Raw genomic sequence first — 21,622 nt, 5'->3', positions numbered from 1 at the left:
TTAACAGAAATATTTAATAAGTCGGTAGACACTGGTTTTGTGCCTATTGGGCAGGCAAACGTTGTTCCTATTTTTAAGAAGGGAGATAAATCGTCTATATGCAACTACAGGTCAATCAGTTCGACATCAGTTGTAGGTAAAATACTTGAATCAATAGTAGTTAATAAACTCAGAGAACACATCGAGAGACATCATTTGATTCGTGAAACACAGCATGGTATCTCCAAGGGTAAGTCATGTGTGACTTATCTCCTATCCTTTTACATACATACATACATATACCAAAGGTTTTTTCCCCCTTACACGGGAGGTAGCTAAAAAGAAAAAGGCATAGAAACCACTCCCACCCATTCCATCCCCTACATACTTCATTACCCTCCACCCTCTTCCCTCCCTCACATCTTGGCACCTCCTGGATGACGGGTCATCCCTGCACCCTGCCCACTGCCCTGGGTCGAAAGCAGTGTCGCAAGACACAGCACATCCACAGTAAGGCCGCTTCATTAATTCGGCGACTCCCCCCCTCTCCGTCCCCTCATGCAGAAAAGGAGAAGACGGGGAGAAATCCCTTCGGGCTGCGTCAATTTATTTCTCATACATACTCCCTCACCCCCACCCCCTCCCCGCATGCATCACCGCATCATCCATACACAACCCTTCTCCATTTACCCCTATCTTCTGTCCTCTCCCGTCCTTCCTCAACAGACATTCCTCTCTTTCGTAATGCCCCTTTTACCACATCCATCCATCTCATCCAAGGATGCCCCCTCATATTCACTCCTTCCACCTCTGCCTTCCACACCTTCTTTACTAATCTTTCTTCACTCATTCTTTCTATGTGTCCAAACCATCCTAATACTCTTTCATCAACCCTATCTCCCAACTCCCTTACCACCCCTGTTCTCCTCCTCACCTCCTCACATCTCACTCTATCTAGCCTAGTAACCCCTATTATACTTCTCAGACATTTCATCTCAAACACATTCAAACTCCTCTCTTCCTCTTTTATGTTCCATGTTTCTGCCCCGTACAGTGCTGTCGGCACAATCACTGCTTCATATAACCTCCTTTTAGTATCCATTCCCAAATGTCTATTTCTCATTACACTTTTTAATCCACCAAGACATTTACTCGTTTATCTCAATCTAAATTCTACCTACACCCCCCTCCTCCCTTTCCTGCCACATTTGCACCCAAATATCTAAAACTATCCACTTGCTCCAGTCTCTCTCCCTCAATACTCACTTTCAGCCTGCTGCCACTCCTCCCCTTGTACATCTCATTATCTTACTTTTGCCCACATTTATCTTCAGCTTCCTTCTTTGACACACCTTTTCAAACTCTGTCACTAACTTCTTCAATCCCTCCTCTGATGCTGCTACAAGCGCAGTGTCATCAGCAAAAAACAACTGACTTATTTCCCACTTTTCACCTTTTCCTTTAACCATCTGCAACCCCTGACCCACTACTCTTGCATTCACCTCTCACACCACCCCGTCCATGTACAAATTGAACATCCAGGGCGACATAACACATCCCTGACGAAGTCCCACCTTCACCTTAAACCATTCACTCTCTCCATTTCTAATCCTAATACAAGCTCTATTACTCTCGTAAAAACTCCTGACTGCTCTTAACGGCTTTCCTCCTACCCCATATATCTGCAACACCTCCCTCAGTGCCTTCCTGTCTACCCTGTCATAAGCCTTTCCAAATCCATAACCCCCCAAAAAAAAAAAAATCTTACTTTTTCCTATAGCTTTCTCACATATCTGTCTTACCACAAAAATCTAATCTACACAACCCCTACCTGTCCTAAACCCACACTGCTCCTCACCAATTACTCCCTCTCTTCCTCTCCTAATCCTCTCAATCAAGACCCTCCTATAAGCCTTCCCAACTACACTCAACAAGCTGATCCCTATGAAACTACTACACTCACACTTGTCCCCCTTTCCTTTGTAAAGTGGAACTATAGAGGCAGTCCTCCAGTCCTCCGGCACTCTACCCTCTCTACACCAAACATTGAATAACCTCACCAGCCAGTCCACCATCACTGTACCTCCTTTCTTCAGACATTCTGCATAGCATCCATCCAACCCAGGTGCCTTACCTGCTCTCATCATCTTAACAGCTGCTTTCACTTCATCCTTCCCTATTTCTCCTCCATTTTCCTCACTCATCGCTCTCATTTTCTTAACGCTTCCCTCTGCAACTACCTTTCCCTCCCTATCCTCCTTCACATTTAGCAACTCCCTAAAATACTCTGCCCACCTTCCTCTCATTGCCTTTTCTTCCGTTATCATCTCTCCTTCTACACCTTTTACCTTTTCTTCCCTACTTGATTCGCCTCCTCTTCCTCTCTTAATTTCTTTCCAAAACTTATTTTTATTACTTTCAAAATTTTCTGTCATACTCTTACCCCATTTCACATCTGCTCTCCTCTTTGGTTCCTTTATCTTATGCTTGACTTCCCTTCTGTTTACTTTGTACCTCTCATACGATTCCCTCGTCCTATTCTGTAGCCAATCTATGAAAGCCTGCTTCTTCTCTTCTACAACCTTCTTTGCTTCCTCATCCCACCATTCACTACTCTTTCTTCTATTTCCCCTCATCTTCCTTGTTCCACATACCATCTTTGCACACCTTATGATTCCCCCCTTGAACCATCCCCATTCCTCCTCCACTCCTAGTTCTACTCTATCCTTTACTCCCTCCCACTCGTCTCTCAGCTTCTTCTTATACTCCTTCTCCTTTTCTTTCCCATTGAAGCAGTTCACTCTAAGTACCTCACTACCTTCTGCCCTTTTCCTCTTTCTCCACCCATTCTCCACTCTCAATTTACCTTCCACCAGAAAATGATCTGATATTCCCCATTCTCTCCCCTTAGAACATGTACATCCTTAACGCTTCCTACCATGCTCCTGGTCACTACTATATAGTCCAATAATGCTCTATCTGCCACCATTCCATACACCACCCTCTCCCATGTGTACTTATGCTTGACTTTCTTCCTAAGCACTGTATATGTTATCATCAACTCTCTTTCGAGACACATCTCCACCATCAACTCTCCACTACGATTTTTACCTGGAACTCCATACTTCCCAATCACTCCATGTATTGGTTCGTTTCCCAATACAACTACATTGACATTTCTCCCTAATCCCTCTATGCACTCATTTAGATATATCCAAAAAGCCTCCCTTTGTTTTACGCTCTTCTCACTACCAGGCCCATACGCACTTACAAATACCCACATCCCCCTTCCCAGCTCCACCTTCATCCACATCAACCTTGAAGAAACCTCCTTCCACTCCACTACACGCTTACCTATCTCCTCATTTACTAGTATAGCCACCCCTTCTCTCCCTCGTCCCCTCTTCACTCCTGAAAACCTCCCATCTACACTCCCAAATTCACACTCGCCCCTCCCATTCAATTCAGTTTCACTCAAAGCCAACACATCCATCTTTCTTCTCACAAACATACTGCCTATCTCTTCACTTTTACACATTAAAAGACCCAAACCTTAGGGTACTGGTTGGAAAACTCCTAGGCCCTCGTATGCCCTTTTTTTTTTTTTTTTTTTTAGGAATGTCCCCTGTAGCAGGTTTCCTAGTCCTAACCCCCGTTCCGTTTTTTGTAGCCTTTTACGACTCAAGGAAACGAATATTCAGAGAAATGGTACAGGACAGTAACAAGGGGTTGGGGGACAACATAACGGAGGGACAGTCGTAGTATAATAAAAGTGTCATAATTTCTCTATGAACAGTCTTCCTCTATCACAGACAAAATACTGTGTGGCTCTGGTCTGTAGGGGCGCCTCATATAGACCCTAAAGTATCAACTTCATGCTACTTTGCCACAATAACGTGCAGCCAATACCCCAGACGGGGTACACTAAAGTATATAAGGAGTCAGATAACAATGATAGTTACGATGTTATTTATTTTAGGAAAGCGTTCGACAAGATGCCCCACCAAAGACTACTAAATAAAATCAAAACCCATGGCATAGGAGAAAAAGTGTTAGGATGGATTAGAGCTTGGATCAGTGACAGAAATCAGCAGGTCACCATACATGGTGTAAAATCCAGGTGGGGGAGTGTTTCTAGTGGGGTCCCCCAGGGCTCGGTTTTGGGTCCCTGGGGTATTGGCTGCTTGTTATTGTGGCAAAGTAGCATGCAGTCGATACTTTAGGGTCTATATGGGGCGCCCCTACGGACCAGAGCCACACATCATTTTGTCTATGATAGAAGAAATTCTGTTCATAGAGAAATTATGACACTTTTATACTACGACTGTCCCTCCGTTATGCTGTCCCCCAACCCCTTGTTGCTGTCCTGTACCATTTCTCTGAGTATTCTCTTTCTGTGATGGGGGAATTCCCTGTGGTGGGGGAAAAGAATACTGCCACCAAGTATCCCACTTGGATCGTAAGAGGCGAGAAGAAAGGGACGGGGAGAGGGACTAGGCATCCTTCTCCCTGTAGCCCCACGGGGCATATATCCTAAAAAGAAAAGTGAAGGCATAAGGGGTGCTGGAGGGCCTCGGGCCAGCACCCTAAGGTTTGGGTCTTTTAATGTGCGTGGATGTGGTACAGATGAGAGTAAAAGGGAAGAGATAGGTAGTATGTTTGTGAGAAGAAAGATGGATGTGTTGGTTTTGAGTGAAACTAAGTTGAAAGGGAAGGGTGAGTGTAAGTTTGGGAGTGTAAGTGGGAGGTTATCAGGAGTGAAGAGAGGGCGAGGGAGAGAAGGGGTGGCTATTCTAGTAAGTGAGGAGATAGGTAAACAGGTAGTGGAGTGGAAGGAGGTTTCCTCAAGGATAATGTGGATGAAGGTGAAACTGGGAAAGGAGATGTGGGTCTTTGTAAGTGCATATGGGCCTGGCAGTGAGAAGAGTGTGGAAGAAAGGGAGGCCTTTTGGATAGATTTAAATGAGTGCATAGAGGGTTTAGGAAGAAATGTCAATGTAATAGTACTGGGAGACCTTAATGCTAGGGTGGAAAATGGTCCAATCGATGGAGTGGTTGGGAAGTGTGGAGTTCTAGGAAAGAATCGTAGTGGAGAGTTGATGGTGGAAATGTGTCTAGAAAGAGAGTTGATGATAGCAAATACAGTGTTTCGGAAGAAAGTCAAGCATAAGTACACATGGGAGAGGGTGGTGGAGGGAAGGGTGGTAGATAGAGCGCTAATGGATTATGTAGTGGTAAATAGGATTATGATAGGAAGAGTTAAGGATGTACATGTGCTAAGGGGAGAGGGTGGGCGAATATCAGATCATTTTTTGGTGGAAGGTAAGCTGAGAGTGGAGGATAGATGGAGAAAGAGGAAAGGGACAAGAGGAAGGGAGGTTCTTAGAGTGAACTCCTTGAATGAAAAGGGAAAGGAGAAGGAGTACGAAAAGAAGCTGAAGGAGGAGTGGGAGGGAGTAAAGGATGGAGCAGAGATGGGTGTGGAGGAGGAATGGGGATGGTTCAAGGAGGGAGTCTCAAAGTGTGCAAGGATGGTGTGTGGAACAAGAAGGACAGGGGGAAATAGAAGGAAGGGTAGTGAATGGTGGGATGAGGAAACAAAGAAGGTTGTAGAAGAGAAGAAGCGAGCATTCACAGATTGGTTACAAAAGAGGACGGGGGAGTCATATGAGACGTACAAAGAAAAGAAAAGAGAAGTAAAGCAAAAGGTAAAGGAGGAAAAAGAGGAGAGCAGATGTGAAATGGGGTAGGAGTATGACAGAAAATTTTGAAAGTAATAAAAAGATGTTTTGGAAAGAAATTAAGAGAGCAAGAGGAGGCGAATCAAGTACAGAAGAAAAGGTAAAAGGTACAGATGGAGAGATGATAATGGAAGAGATGGCAGTAAGGGGAAGATGGGCAGAATATTTTAGGGAGTTGCTAAATGTGAAGGAGGATAGGGAAGGAAAGATAGCTGCAGTGGGAAATGCGAAGAAAATGAGAGTGATGAGTGAGGAGAATGGAGGAGAAATAAGGAAGGATGAGGTGAAGGCAGTTGTAAAGATGATGAAAGCAGGTAAGGCACCTGGTCTGGATTTATGCCATGCAGAATGTCTGAAAAAGGGAGGTTCAGTGATGGTGGACTGGTTGGTGAGGTTATTTAATGTTTGCTGGAGAGAGGGTAGAGTACCGGAGGACTGGAGAAGTGCCTGTATAGTTCCTCTTTACAAGGGAAAAGGGGACAAGTGTGAATGTAGTAGTTTCCGAGGGATTAGCCTGTTAAGTGTAGTAGGGAAGGCTAATGGGAGGATTTTAATTGAGAGGATTAGGAGAGGAACAGAAGGAGTAATTGGTGAGGAACAGTGTGGATTTAGGACAGGTAGAGGTTGTGTAGATCAGATCTTTGTGGTAAGACAGATATGTGAGAAAGCTATAGGAAAGGGGAAGGATGTTTTTTGGGCTTTTATGGATCTGGAAAAGGCTTATGATAGGGTAGACAGAAAGGCACTGTGGGAGGTTATGCAGATTTATGGGATAGGAGGAAAGCTTTTGGGAGCTGTCAAGAGTTTTTATGAGAGTTGTAGAGCTTGTGTCAGGATTAGAAATGGAGAGAGTGAGTGGTTTGAAGTAAAGGTGGGACTTCGTCAAGGATGCGTTATGTCGCCCTGGTTGTTCAACTTATACATGGATGGGGTGGTGCGAGAGGTGAATGCTAGGGTAGTGGGTCAGGGATTGGAGATGGTTAAAGAAAATGGAGAAAAGTGGGAGGTGAGCCAGTTGTTGTTTGCGGACGACACTGCGCTTGTGGCAGGGTCAGAGGAGGGATTGAGGAAGCTGGTGGCAGAGTTTGGGAGAGTATGTGATAGAAGAAAGCTAAAGATAAATGTGGGTAAAAGTAAGGTGATGAGATGTACAAGGGGTGAAAGTGGCAGTAGACTGGAAGTGAGCATTAAGGGAGAGCGACTGGAGGAAGTGGATAGTTTTAGATACTTGGGTGCAAGTGTAGCAGGAAAAGGTGGAGTGAAGGTGGAGGTAGAATGTAGATTGAGAGAAGCGAGTAAATGCCTTGGTGGATTAAAGAGTGTAATGAGGAATAGATATTTGGGAATGGATGCGAAGAGGAGACTGTATGAAGGAGTGAATGTGCCAACAGCACTGTATGGGGCAGAAACGTGGAACATAAGAGAAGAAGAGAGAAGGAGTTTGAATGTGTTTGAGATGAGGTGTCTGAGAAGTATGGTGGGGGTTACTAGGCTGGATAGAGTGAGAAATGAGGAGGTGAGGAGGAGAACAGGGGTGGAAAAGGAGCAGGGAGATAGGGTTGATGAAAGAATATTAGGATGGTTTGGACACATGGAAAGAATGAGTGAAGAAAGACTAGTAAAAGAGGTATGGAAGGCAGATGTGGAGGGAGTGAACATGAGGGGACGTCCTAGAATGAGGTGGATGGATGGGGTGAAGGGGGCTTTGGGGAAGAGGGGAATGTCTGTTGAGGTAGGAAGGGAGAGGACGGAAGACAGAGGTGAGTGGAGAATGGTTGTATATGGATGATGTTGTGATTGCATGAGGAGGAATGGGCGGGGGGGTGGGGGTGGGGTAGTATGTGTGAGTAAATTTTGACGCAGCCCGAAGGGATTTCTCCCCGTCCTCTCCTTATATGCAAGGGGGGACGAAGAGGGGGGGTCGCCGATTAAATGAAGCGGCCTTGCTGTGGATGTGCTGTGTCTTGCGACACTGCTTCTGACCCAGGGCGGTGGGTAGGGTGCAGGGATGACCCGTCATCCAGGAGGTGCTCAGATGAGAGGGAGGGTGGGAGGGGTGTGGAGTGTATTTAGGGATGAAATGGGTGGGAGTGTTTTTATGCCTTTCCCTTTTTGGCTACCTCCCTTGGAAGGGGGAAAAAAGCCTTGGTATATGTATGTATGTATTGTTCAATATGTGCATAAACGACTTGGACAATGGGGTTAATAGTGATGTTAGTAAGTTTTTGGACGACACTAAAATAGGACGCTTAATTAGGTCAGGAGACGAAGCAGAGATTCTACAGGATGATCTTAAATTGTTTACATGGTCGGTAAAATGGCCATTGCGGCGGAAGCGCACTGGCCTGATGACTCCAGGCCTGGCGTTGGAGTGGACGTCACGACGGTGGCGGAGCTGGCCGGAAACGTAGGTTGAGTCGAAGTACTCAATGAGTGCTGCAGCATTATCAGGCACAGTGGAACGTAGGTGTGCCGTGCCTGACTTGACGTCCTCTGGGGGAAGGAAGGCGAGGGCATCCAGCTGCCCGCAGAACAGGCGGAACTCGTCGTCAGACTCGTACAGGTTCTTCAGTCCCAGGCCCTGGGTCCGCCTCCAGATGGACTGGCTCAGGTGGTAGAAGGAGAACCGGACCTGGACCTCCACCCCGAAGACCACCCGCAGGGCCAGCTCCGCAGGCCGCTCGAAGTCGATGGTGACTGTGCTGGGATCAGAGCCACCCTCTTCAAGAACCCGGAAAAGCGTCTCGTAACTGGTCTGTGTCTTGTGTTGCAGCAAGGCGTAGACCAAAGGAAGAAGGTAGACGCCGTGGGACCGACCCTGGATCACGTAGACCTGGGTGAAGAGGCTTGGAGAAACGGAGAAGGTGCCATCCATGCACCAGTCGTCATAGGCTGCTAGCTCCTCCAGATTACGTGGGATGGTGAAGATGATGGCGCGCTCATCTGCTTCCTGCCCGTTGTCATAGTGGAGGTTGGATGTCCAGTCGCCGGTGATGACCAGACCCTGCAGAGACTGAGGATCCCTCGGACGGTGCTCAGCCCGGGTGCGACGCAGGGCACGCTTCGTAGAGTCGGCCGTAGGCATGCGTGCCTTGACCTCCCCTGGAAGCTCTGCAACCGTGAAGGAGAGGATCTGGTTGGGACGGTCGTTGGTGGTAGCAGCCTTCCTCTTCGTGGACTTGCGAGTCTTCTCCACCTGGCATCCAACTGCATCAACTAGGTGGTTGTGATCCAACACAACCCGAGGTTCACTGACAGTCTTGGTGGTCTTGATGAGAGCAGGGCACTTGAGGGTAGAGGAACGCTTGACACACCGCCAAACGATCTCATCAACTGACTCGGCAACATGCTTCTTGGTGTACATGAAGCCATCCAGACATATTTTCTGGTTCCCTCTATATGATATGATGACTTCGAGCTCAGCTGGCATGGTTGAGTAGTTCAGTGAATGTGATATGACATCTCTTGAAAGGCTAGGTTTATATACAGAGCTCCACAGAGGTGTAGGAGAGTATCTGGTTGGGACGGTCGATAAACTAAAGCTAAAACACTTCATGACAGAGTACATACAAAAAGGCATAAAAAAAGTAATAAAACACAAAAATAACAAATTTTGTATAAATATATATATAGTAATATATTGAAAAGGAACAAAAAGAAAAAAAGTAGTTTGTGGCCCAAAAACCCACCCCAGGTGGCCCTCGTGGACCAAATGTCCTAGGTTGCGGTTTTGTGGCCCAAATATCCCTGGCCCAAATATCCTAGACTCCTTCAATCCTATCTCTAACATCTTCTATCCCTGCGCCGGGGAAACAAACCTGCGTCCTATGTTTCCCATCTTTATCACAGAAAGCCCTGTCTAAGTACCTCACTCAACTGTCTCCTACAACCAAAATCTTACCTGTGGGCAGGGGTCTAGCGTCCTTTGTTTCTTTTTCTTGTAGACCCACTAGTGCTTGAAACGAGTTCTTGCAATCCAGCGGGACTGGTGAGGACTTTTTTTTTTCCCAAATTTTCCGTCTTATTTGTCACCGTTTTCCATCCAGGCTCCTAACTAGTTTTGTCCTCCGAATTTTGGGCCTTCGAGCGGAGAACTTAATTCTCCTCTTTAAGGCACTTTACAGCATCCTCCAAGGCTTCAATTCTACTAAGTAGAGATTGTACCTCATCGTCACTGAACACGGTAACACAACCACTCGCTATATCACTATTTGAAGCAGCTACCCGGTTGACCTTACCTGAGTGATGACTACTGCTCAACTGTTCCACCACCATTTTCTTTATCACGTTTTTTGTCCTGTAGGACTGAATGTCTATGTTATAGTGTCTTGTTATGTCCTTCCACTCATCCTTTGTAACTTGTCCCTATAATGTTATGTACGAGGGATTGGCCACAAACTCTTCCAAATTGAATGGCATTTTTGCTGAAGCTCGTGAATTAGTTGTAAGTAACTGTTGATAGACTAGGACGTATGAGTTAATAAGAATAGCCCTTCGATAACTTAAACAGGCCCTCTGATTCCGGTTATCGTTATACACATCAATCTAGCCTATGATATTCGTGTGAAACGTGCTCGTCTATATGAAAATTTATTTGACAGCGAGCAATTCTTGATATAGAGACTTGACAGGATACTTGGATATTTGAATGGAGTATGCGATGAAGACAGCCATCAAACTAAAAGATACTTGAACGAAATGAAATGAGACTTGGGTAAGGATGAATACTCCGATACTTGAGCGATAGTTGATACTTACGATACACACACACACACACACACACACACACACACACACACACACACACACACACACACACACACACACACACACACACACACACACACACACACACACACACACACACACACACACACACACACACACACAAAAAAAAAAAGATCTGGAGAAGTGGAAAGAAACATTATAAATTCCTAACCACTGATAGAATCCATTAGTGTATGCTGAACACTTAAATTGAACGAATTCAATGGCAGAGAATTTGATCCACCCTGTACAAAATACTAGACCCTTTGTTGCCTAGGCCAAGGGTGCCATAGAGATGAATGAAACAGTTAGGCGACAGCCAGTGTGAAAAGAAAAGCATCTCACAGTACGGAAAGGTACTACTGCAATAATTTACCGACATTGTACTGCAATTCGAAACATGAAATTCAGACAATTTAATACAAATCTTACTATCGTAACGTTTTGGCGAATACGGGTTATAGACTATGTAAGGTGAGGGACGCAGGAGTGTGAAGTGGATGAATAATAGAAATAAGCGCAGAGGATTATTTAATCTGAATAAAACCACTTGTTGTTAGCCAGAACAAAATCACCAAAGTAGGCAGCATATTTATGGAAGTTAATCAAGGTAGTGTGATATATTGTTAACGCACGATTGCATATTGGGGTTTAAAAATCAGTCGAGACCGTTGCGCCAGACCGCATCAGACCAGATTCTGGACTCAAACAGAGTGTTTCTGGTACACCGGATCGGCTCCGTACTCAAGGACGTTGGCCAGCGGCTCTATGGTAGCTCAGCCCCGTGGGACTCATGAGAAAATAAGAACGTCGCATGGCATTTTAGTTACGTAAGTAATATTTACGGAGAACATGACGCGGCAGAAGATGACGTATCCTTTTACGTCACAGAAATAGCGTTAGATTACGTCATAAATGGCGTTAAATTATTACGTCTCATATATGACGTTAAACCACTACGTCACATATATATGGTATTAAATATTTACATTACATATAGGACGTTAAATAATTACATCACATATATGACTTTAGATAATTACGTCACAGATGTGTCGTCAAATAATTATGTCACAGATATGACGTTGAAAAAATACGTCACATACATGACGTTGAGCAATTATGTCACATAGATGACGATATATTATTACGTCACACATGACGTAATTAGACTGAGACGTCATATGTGTCACCAATCACCTATGACGTTACTGTAGAGGAATCGTTTCAAAGATAAGCTGATGTACTACGTTTATAATTATTTTCTCGAATTATCTCTGACCGATATGTATAGATAAAGACCATTGCTGATAATAAAGCTTACATGATCATCTTTCTCCCGGCAGTGTCACTTGAGTGGTCATTAGTATGCGCTCCCCCCTCCCCTCACATGACTTCAATACTGTCCCTATGCTGTAATTATTGTTGTATAATACGGATTATTGTTCATGTAGAGTTTAGATATATCAGCTAAAGTCTAAATAAGAACTAGCAAGTACAGTTTGGAAAGAAATTAAACGGTATGGTGTCATGGGGGGATACTGTCAGGCTTTACAGCACACTTGGGGAACAAATGCAGAAGGGTTGTATTTAATCATGTCTTACCGATAACCCATAGAGATGGAGTCCCAAATGAAGAGAGATTTAAAGGAATATATCAAAAGATGAAAGTGATCCGGATTCTTTCTTGGGAGAATATTGTCTGCAAATAATGTTTGCGTTGGTCTGCCGGGGCGCAACTCTTGCTGCAGGGGGGTGGGTTGGAGGGAAAACTGTAAACATGTACCATTTGCATGATACCTTTACTTAAAATATTGTTTCACAGATTGTTTTTCAGCAGAAACTGCACCAGTATCTCGCCTAAGGCACCAAAAAAAAACCATCATCAGAGGAGGGACTGAAGAAGATAGTGACAGAGTTTGAGGTGTGTCAAAGAAGGAAGCTGAAGATAAATGTGGGCAAAAGTAAGATGATGAGATGTACAAGGGGAGGAGTGGCAGCAGGCTGGAAGTGAGTATTGAGGGAGAGAGACTGGAGCAAGTGGATAGTTTTAGATACTTGGATGCAAATGTGGCAGGAAAGGGAGGTAGGTAAAATGTAGATTGAGAGAAGCGAGTAAATGTCTTGGTGGATTAAAAAGTGTAATGAGAAATAGACATTTGGGAATGGATACTAAAAGGAGGTTATATGAAGCAGTGATTGTGCCGACAGCACTGTACGTGGCAGAAACATGGAACATAAAAGAGGAAGAGAGGAGTTTGAATGTGTTTGAGATGAAATGTCTGAGAAGTATAATAGGGGTTACTAGGCTAGATAGAGTGAGAAGTGAGGAGGTGAGGAGGAGAACAGGGGTGGTAAGGGAGTTGGGAGATAGGGTTGATGAAAGAGTATTAGGATGGTTTGGACACATAGAAAGAATGAGTGAAGAAAGATTAGTAAAGAAGGTGTGGAAGGCAGAGGTGGAAGGAGTGAATATGAGGGGGGGGTCCTAGGATGAGATGGATGGATGTGGTAAAAGGGGCATTACGAAAGAGAGGAATGTCTGTAGAGGAAGAACGGGAGAGGACAGAAGATAGGGGTAAATGGAGAAGGGTTGTGTATGGATGATGCGGTGATGCATGCGGGGGTGGGGGTGAGGGTGAGGGAGTATGTATGAGAAATAAATTGACGCAGCCCGAAGGGATTTCTCCCCGTCTTCTCCTTTTCTGCATGAGGGGACGGAGACGGGTGTCGCCGAATTAATAAAGCGGCCTTGCTGTGGATGTGCTGTGTCTTGCGACACTGCTTCTGACCCAGGGCAGTGGGCAGGATGCAGGGATGACCCGTTATCCAGGAGGTGCCAAGATGTGAGGGAGGGAAGAGGGTGGAGGGTAATGGAGTATGTAGGGGATGGAATGGGTGGGAGTGGTTTCTATGCCTTTTTCTTTTTGGCTACCTCCCGTGTAAGGGAAAAAAAAACCTTTGGTATATGTATGTATGTAAAAGGATAGGAGATAAGTCACACATGACTTACCCTTGGAGATACCATGCTGTGTTTCACGAATCAAATGATGTCTCTCGATGTGTTCTCTGAGTTTATTAACTACTATTGATTCAAACATTTTACCTACAACTGATGTCGAACCGATTGACCTGTAGTTGCATATAGACGATTTATCTCCCTTCTTAAAAATAGGAACAACGTTTGCCTGCCCAATAGGCACAAAACCAGTGTCTACCGACTTATTAAATATTTCTGTTAACTGGTCACAGATTTAAAAAAAAAAAAAAAAAAAAAAAAAAACGTCTGGACCCGGGAATTTTGTAGCTTTAATTTTTTCAATCTGCTTGTCTACTTCTACCTTACTAATGCTGATATTACATAATTTACTTTCTTCATCCCCACTGAAAATCGGATCGCAGTTAGATACCTTATCTAACCTCTCCTTAGTAAACCTCGAGAGAAAATATTTGTTAAACGCCTTACTCATTTTTTCCTCCGATTCTATCATGACATTTCCGTCATTTTGAGTTGGGCCTATCCTTTCCTTATTTTTTTATTCTGTAGACATGAAAGAAGCCTTTTGGGTTGGATCTCGTTTGTCCGGTAACTTTAATTTCATAGTTACGTTTCGCTGTGCGCGTATTTTTTAACCAGTCTTGCCATATCGTTATATTTGGATTTAAGGCATGTTTCCTCGTGTTTTCTTCCTACTTAAAGTCCTCTTTTCATTCTGATCTAATGTTTTAGCCTATCCGTCATCCATCTGGGAGTATTACTTTTCTTCCGTATTGACTTGAGGGGAATAAATTTATTTTGTGCATTTATAATTGAGGCTGATAATTTACTATACATTTCACCCAAATCGCGGACCGGGATGTTGATCTCGCTCGCACAAGTGACCTGGCCATTTTACCCTCCGTGACCTGACCGCTGAGCGCACTAACGACGTCCGGACTGACCGTGTATCTGACCCCTTCACAGCCGCCTGGGTCGGTCTCATAAGTGATCAAATGTCTTATATACCTTCTTATCATATCAAAATTGGTCCTCTTGAATTCCGGTACTAGAACGTTATTCGTATCATTTCATTCTTCCCAAATAATATTAAATCTTATTTCTTGATGATTGCTAGAGCCTAGACTATCTCCCACTTTTACGTTACTCGTTAGGTGTTCATTATTAATTAAAAGTAAGTCTAGAGTATTCTCTCTTCTCGTAGGATCGGTAATAACTTGTTTATGAAATTATCTTGCACCACATCTAAGAAATTTTGCGCTTCCTGATCTCCCAGCAAAATTTCCCAGTCAATATTTCTATAATTAAAATCTCCCATGGTCACAATGTTTTTGTACTGGGACACCTTGCGAATTTCTTAAATCAGTCTGCTCGGCGCTGGTCACCGAAACACAACCACTCGCCATCCCACTGTTTGAAGCAGCTATCCCAGTTTGACCTGACCTGAGTGACGCGTACTGTCCAGCTCTGCCACTTTACCATGAAAAGGGCTCGAATTTTGGCAAACTAAATCAGTGTCTTAGCAGATAAAAACACGATAACATGGCAGAAATAGTGAAAACAGCTAAAGGTGGATTCAAAACATGTCTCAATGGTTACATATATGTCAAGAAATACCCAATAGTGAAACAGATAAGGTGGAATTGTGTCAAGAATCGTTCGAACGGATGTAAGGAGACATTAATTACCGACAAGGAGATGGGGAATCCTAAAGAAAATGTCACACGACCATCCCACAGATGAAAAACCAATTACTGTCACAAAGGCCAAACTCCAGACGAAGAGAAAGGCAGTAGGCTCGGTTGCAGGGAATCCAGTTCAGATCTACTCCGATGTCAGTCTATTCATGAAGATGTTCTCGGTCAATTACCAAGTGAGGCAGTTTGTAAGTTTGTAAGATGATGATTCGACGTGGAAAGCGAAGAAACTTACCCAAAAAAACAGAAAGATTTGTGTGAATTAGTACATACATACATATACCAAGGCTTTTTCCCCCTTACAAGGGAGGTAGCCAAAAAGGGAAAGGCATAAAATCATTTCCACCCATTCCATCCCTGAAAACACTCCACACCCCTCCACCCACCCCCTTATCTGAGCAACTCCTGGATGACGGGTCATCCCTGCACCTTGTCCACTGCCCTGGGTCAGAAGCAGTATCGCAAGACACAGCACATCCACAGCAAGGCCGCTTCATTAAATCGGCGACCCCCCTCTCCGTCCCCCCATTGCATGAAAGGAGAGGACGGGGAGAAATCCCTTTGGGCTGCGTCAAATTTTGCTCACACATACTACCTCACCCCCCATCCACCCGCCCATTCCACCTCATACAATCACAACATCATCCATATACAACCATTCTCCATTCACCCCTGTCTTCTGTCCTCTCCCGTCCTTCCTCAACAGACATTCCCCTCTTCCCCAAAGCCCTCTTCACCCCATCCATCCACCTCATCCTAGGACGTCCCCTCATGTTCACTCCTCCATATCTGCCGTCCATACTTCTTTTACTAGTCTTTCTTCACTCATTCTTTCCATGTGTCCAAACCATCCTAATATTCTTTCATCAACCCTATCTCCCTGCTCCTTTTCCACCCCTGTTCTCCTCCTCACCTCCTCATTTCTCACTCTATCTAGCCTAGTAACCCCCATCATACTTCTCAGACACCTAATCTCAAACACATTCAAACTCCTTCTCTCTTCTTCTCTTATGTTCCATGTTTCTGCCCCATACAGTGCTGTTGGCACATTCACTCCTTCATACAGTCTCCTCTTCGCATCCATTCCCAAATGTCTATTCCTCATTACACTCTTTAATCCACCAAGGCATTTACTCGCTTCTCTCAATCTACATTCTACCTCCACCTTCACTCCACCTTTTCCTGCCACATTTGCACCCAAGTATCTAAGACTATCCACTTCCTCCAGTCGCTCTCCCTTAATGCTCACTTCCAGTCTACTGCCACTTTCACCCCTTGTACATCTCATCACCTTACTTTTACCCACATTTATCTTTAGCTTTCTTCTATCACATCCTCTCCCAAAGTCTGCCACCAACTTCCTCAATCCCTCCTCCGATCCTGCCACAAGCGCAGTGTCGTCCGCAAACAACAACTGGCTCACCTCCCACTTTTCTCCATTTTCTTTAACCATCTCCAATCCCTTGCCCACTACCCTTGCATTTACCTCTCGCACCACCCCATCCATGTATATGTTTAACAACCAGGGCGACATAACGCATCCCTGACGAAGTCCCACCTTTATCTCGAACCACTCACTCTCTCCATTTCCAATCCTGACACAAGCTCTACTACTCTCATAAAAACTCTTGACAGCTCCCAGAAGCTTTCCTCCTATCCCGTATATCCCATAGTGCCTTTCTGTCTACCCTATCATAAGCCTTTTCCAGATCCATAAAAGCCCAAAAAACATCCTTCCCCTTTCCTATAGCTTTCTCACATATCTGTCTTACCACAAAGATCTGATCTACACAACCTCTACCCATCCTAAATCCACACTGTTCCTCACCAATTACTCCCTCTGTTCCTCTCCTAATCCTCTCAATCAAGATCCTCCCATAAGCCTTCCCAACTACACTTAACAAGTTAATCCCTCTGAAACTACTACATTCACACTTGTCCCCTTTTCCATTGTAAAGAGGAACTATACAGGCACACCTCCAGTCCTCCAGCACTCTACCCTCTCTCCAGCAAACATTAATTAACCTCACCAGCCAGTCCACCATCACTGTACCTCCCTTTTTCAGACATTCTGCATGGCATCCATCCAACCCAGGTGCCTTACCTGCTTTCATCATCTTAACAACTGCCTTCACCTCATCCTTCCTTATTTCTCCTTAATTCTCCTCACTCATCGCTCTCATTTTCTTCGCATTTCCCACTGCAGCTATCTTTCCCTCCCTATCCTCCTTCACATTTAGCAACTCCCTAAAATATTCTGCCCATCTTCCCCTTACTGCCTTCTCTTCCATTATCATCTCTCCATCTGTACCTTTTACCTTTTCTTCTGTACTTGATTCGCCTCCTCTTGCTCTCTTAATTTCTTTCCAAAACATCTTTTTATTACTTTCAAAATTTTCTGTCATACTCTTACCCCATTTCACATCTGCTCTCCTCTTTTTCCTCCTTTACCTTTTGCTTTACTTCTCTTTTCTTTTCTTTGTACCTCTCATATGACTCCCTCGTCCTATTTTGTAACCAATCTGTGAAAGCTCGCTTCTTCTCTTCTACAACCTTCTTTGTTTCCTCATCCCACCATTCACTACCCTTCCTTCTATTTCCCCCTGTCCTTCTTGTTCCACACACCATCCTTGCACACTTTAAGACTCCCTCCTTGAACCATCCCCATTCCTCCTCCACACCCAGCTCCACTCTATCCTTTACTCCCTCCCACTCCTCCTTCAGCTTCTTTTCGTACTCCTTCTCCTTTCCCTTTTCATTCAAGGAGTTCACTCTAAGAACCTCCCTTCCTTTTGTCCCTTTCCTCTTTCTCCATCTATCCTCCACTCTCAACTTACCTTTCACCAAAAAATGATCTGATATTCCCCCATCCTCTCCCCTTAGCACATGTACATCCTTAACTCTTCCTATCATAGTCCTATTTACCACTACATAATCCATTAGCGCTCTATCTACCACCCTTCCCTCCACCACCCTCTCCCATGTGTACTTATGCTTGACTTTCTTCCGAAACACTGTATTTGCTATCATCAACTCTCTTTCTAGACACATTTCCACCATCAACTCTTATATACGATTCTTTCCTGGAACTCCACATTTCCCAACCACTCCATCGATTGGACCATTTCCTACCCTAGCATTAAGGTCTCCCAGTACTATTACATTGACATTTCTTCCTAAATCCTCTATGCACTCATTTAAATCTATCCAAAAGGCCTCCCTTTCTTCCACACTCTTCTCACTGCCAGGCCCATATGCACTTACAAAGACCCACATCTCCTTTCCCAGTTTTGATAGAAAATGGGAAGAAACATCAGAAGGCAGCCGGCTTTTACTGAAAAATAATGGATGTGATGGACGGAGGATTATAGTGTTAGCGATAGATGATGGTATAGAAAGACTATGAAGTGCTCGAGAATGGTATATGGACGGGAACTTCGCCATGGCACCATCACTGTTCGAACAGGTCTACGTGATTCGGGTACCAATTGGGGAAACAGCTGTAACTGTCTCCTACTGTTTGCTGGAATAGAAAGACCAAGCGACATATGAGGAAATGTTACAGGTTAGTTATATTATTCATTTCTACTTTTTTTGTAGCAGGTATGGAATATTGTTTGGTTTGCACTATTAAATTGAATAGATATGGATGGTGATAATAATAGTGATAATAGAACTCCAATGATAGAATTCTTTATTTTCTAATTAAACTTATTTCCGGAACAGAGGTCATCATGGCTGATTTTAAGAAGGCGGTACACAACGTAGTGGGAGAGTTGTTCGACGACCAGGTTAAGATGAAAGGCTGTTTCTTTCATCTGACGCAGGCAGTTTGGAGAAAGGTACAACTTGGACTCGCCAAGAAGTACCGAGAGGATGAGAAATGCACTCACTTCTGAATCAGGCCAGAGGATTTTATTGATATGGCGTAGTAAGAAGGGCATCGCTGATACGAATAAACTGTTCTGAACGACGCCAGATGATCCCATTGAAATGAGGAGGTATCACAGAGATGAATACAATGGCCTGATGGTTATAATGAAAGGTGGTAGCGAGCGTGAGGTGTGAACAGGCTGGTAGATCAAGGTAGACAAGTAAGGTAGATAGAGGGTAGGTGGCGAGAATTTAATCTTATGGGTTGGATGTTTGGTAAACAATAGCCGCGAAGGAGTTGCATAATCTCACTCCTCGTCTAAAATTCATAAACAACCGCTAGGGACCAGATTTTAGTGCTGATGTAACAATATGTAGACTAAGCCATTCATGCATCAATATCGTGATTGCTTGAGTAAGCAGTATTTCTTAAGACGTTGTAACAGTCTGATTGGAGATAGGGTGGAGGAGGAGAAAAAGTTATTGGTTCACGAGAGTAAAGTCACGCCCTTGGGGGAGGCACTTAGATGTAACAGTAAATCATTGGACTAGGAAAGTCGTGACTTCGGTGCGAAGGTGGCTTACGACGTATATTGAGGATCTCAGTTGGGAGTCCCTTGATATCGACCCCATCACTTACGGTAAGTATTTTTCACCATATCTCCCTCAATAAGATATTAATGTTTCTAGATGGGTGAATCAAACCGGTAAAGAATTTTTCTTCTATTTTTTCTTCACTAATTCTTTACAACGTTATTTTCATAGGTACACCAGAGGACTCCTGCCTAGGATCCCCAATCCACTCACTAACCCATCTCTGTTCCGACGTCACTACTTAATTCACCCAATAATCTTGATTGCCACAAGTAAGTGTCTCCCCTTAAGGGTGTGACTTTTCTCCCATGTACCAATAAAAAATTCCTCCTCCTCCACCCCTCTACATTCACAAAGACTGTTACACCGTCTTAAGTAATACTGCTTACACAAGCAATCTCAACATCGAAGCGGAATGGCCTAGTTAACATACTGTCACCTCAGCATTAAAATCTGTACCCTAGCTGTTGTTTATAAACTTTAGATGGTGAGCGAGATTATGCAACTCCGCAACTCCTTCGCGGCTATTGTTTTCAAAACATCTAACTCGTAAAAATGAAATTCTCGCCACCTACCCCTCTATCTACCTACTTATCTACCAGCCTCTTACACTTGGTGTAAATTGACAAGCCAAATGTAATATTATTCGGGAAGAAAAGAAGGAAACTTTTACCTCCGTTTAATTCACCCCATAAAGAAACATTACTTACTTCCTACAGAAAGATATAATAAATTACATTCTTAAGTAAGACGGTGATGAAAAGAAAGTTGAAAGTGAAATAAGAAATACAAAACCATAGAAGGGAACAGTAAAAAAGAAGTAAACCGTATTTACTATAGTGGTAACGGAGGTGACGGGTTAAAAGGGGAGGTCGGACGGATGTTCGAATCTTGGGCATAGCGCACTATAAGTAATGGCCCTCAACCGCCACGCATTTCGTACCCTTCTGAGACGACTACAGCTTCCATCGGGTAGCGCCTCTACAGTGTCATACCGTGGACACGGTGTACTGCGTTCACGTATGAACTGTTTTTGTACTACTTTTAAGGTGTCCTGGCGGGTACCAGCCCCGCAAATCAAGAAAATAATAGTATCCGACACGGAAGGGAATGTATAATCGAGACAGGCGGCTCTATCCCTTTGACTCCAGGGCAGGAGGTAGTAAAGAGACGAAAGAGACGAATAAACTAGTTTGTCAAGAGTAGAATGGAAGCTGTCATGTTACTGAGGTTGTTCTGCAGCTGCTGAAATTATTATGAGTGTCATGCAAGGCAGCTGCCTGTGCGCTCAATCGTCGGCCCTCGAATTAGGAGTATTTTTAAACTGTATTTTATTTATTTCTCTGCAGCCCTTTTTCAGAAGCACTAAGGGAAACAAGTCGCTTGTAGTGGGAAATGTACATTAAATGCATATTGTCACACATATTCCCATATATATAAGGTTCGAATAGATTTATTACTTTGGATAACGGCGCCACTCGCGATTACGTGGGTGTCCGATTACAGAGAACGAGTACGAAGGACGTGTGGGAAGAGACCCATACAACTAGGCGTTGTTTTTTCGTTTTGCGTACACTCAGCCTAGAGCGGCGCAGAACGTTTTAGTTAACTTGACCAATCAGGTTCAATCTTCATAGACGCAATTCCTATGGACCACTCAGAGGATTTTTTTTTTTAGAAGGAACCAGGGCGCCTTGGGCGTGTCAGAGAGAGTCAGTTTTAGGAGAAGTGTGCCATGTAGAGGTGTGGCCTCGGGAGGTTTGTCGGCTGAAGTAAGTCCTCTGTACTCCCCCTGTATTATTCTTAAGACGTTTTAACTCAGCTAGTGTTGTGTAATGTCTATGGTAGTGACGCGCGAGACCTAGACAGTTTTTTCATTGGTAAATCAAATTAATTAACTAATTAATTTTCTTTCACCCCCGTTAAAAGTTTTTCGAGCGGGAATCTTCTGTTTTGAAACTTATTTACTTATT

At 44.0% G+C, this 21,622-nt stretch overlaps 1 protein-coding gene across 1 annotated transcript in view; it reads right to left on the bottom strand.

The window, feature by feature from the left end:
• LOC143024410 (uncharacterized) overlaps positions 1–9,150 on the bottom strand; it is an 11,186-nt gene extending 2,036 nt beyond the window's left edge. The window contains exon 1 of the mRNA XM_076183210.1: positions 8,026–9,150. Within this exon, the coding sequence (XP_076039325.1) occupies positions 8,026–9,150 (1,125 nt within the window). The remainder of the gene's footprint in view (positions 1–8,025) is intronic.
• Positions 9,151–21,622: the final 12,472 nt, after the last annotated feature.

Source organism: Oratosquilla oratoria, chromosome 4 (genome assembly GCF_046742065.1).
Source record: "Oratosquilla oratoria isolate Oo_2021 chromosome 4, ASM4674206v1, whole genome shotgun sequence".
Lineage (NCBI taxonomy): Eukaryota > Metazoa > Arthropoda > Malacostraca > Stomatopoda > Squillidae > Oratosquilla > Oratosquilla oratoria.
This window is presented reverse-complemented; position numbering and strand designations above follow the sequence as displayed.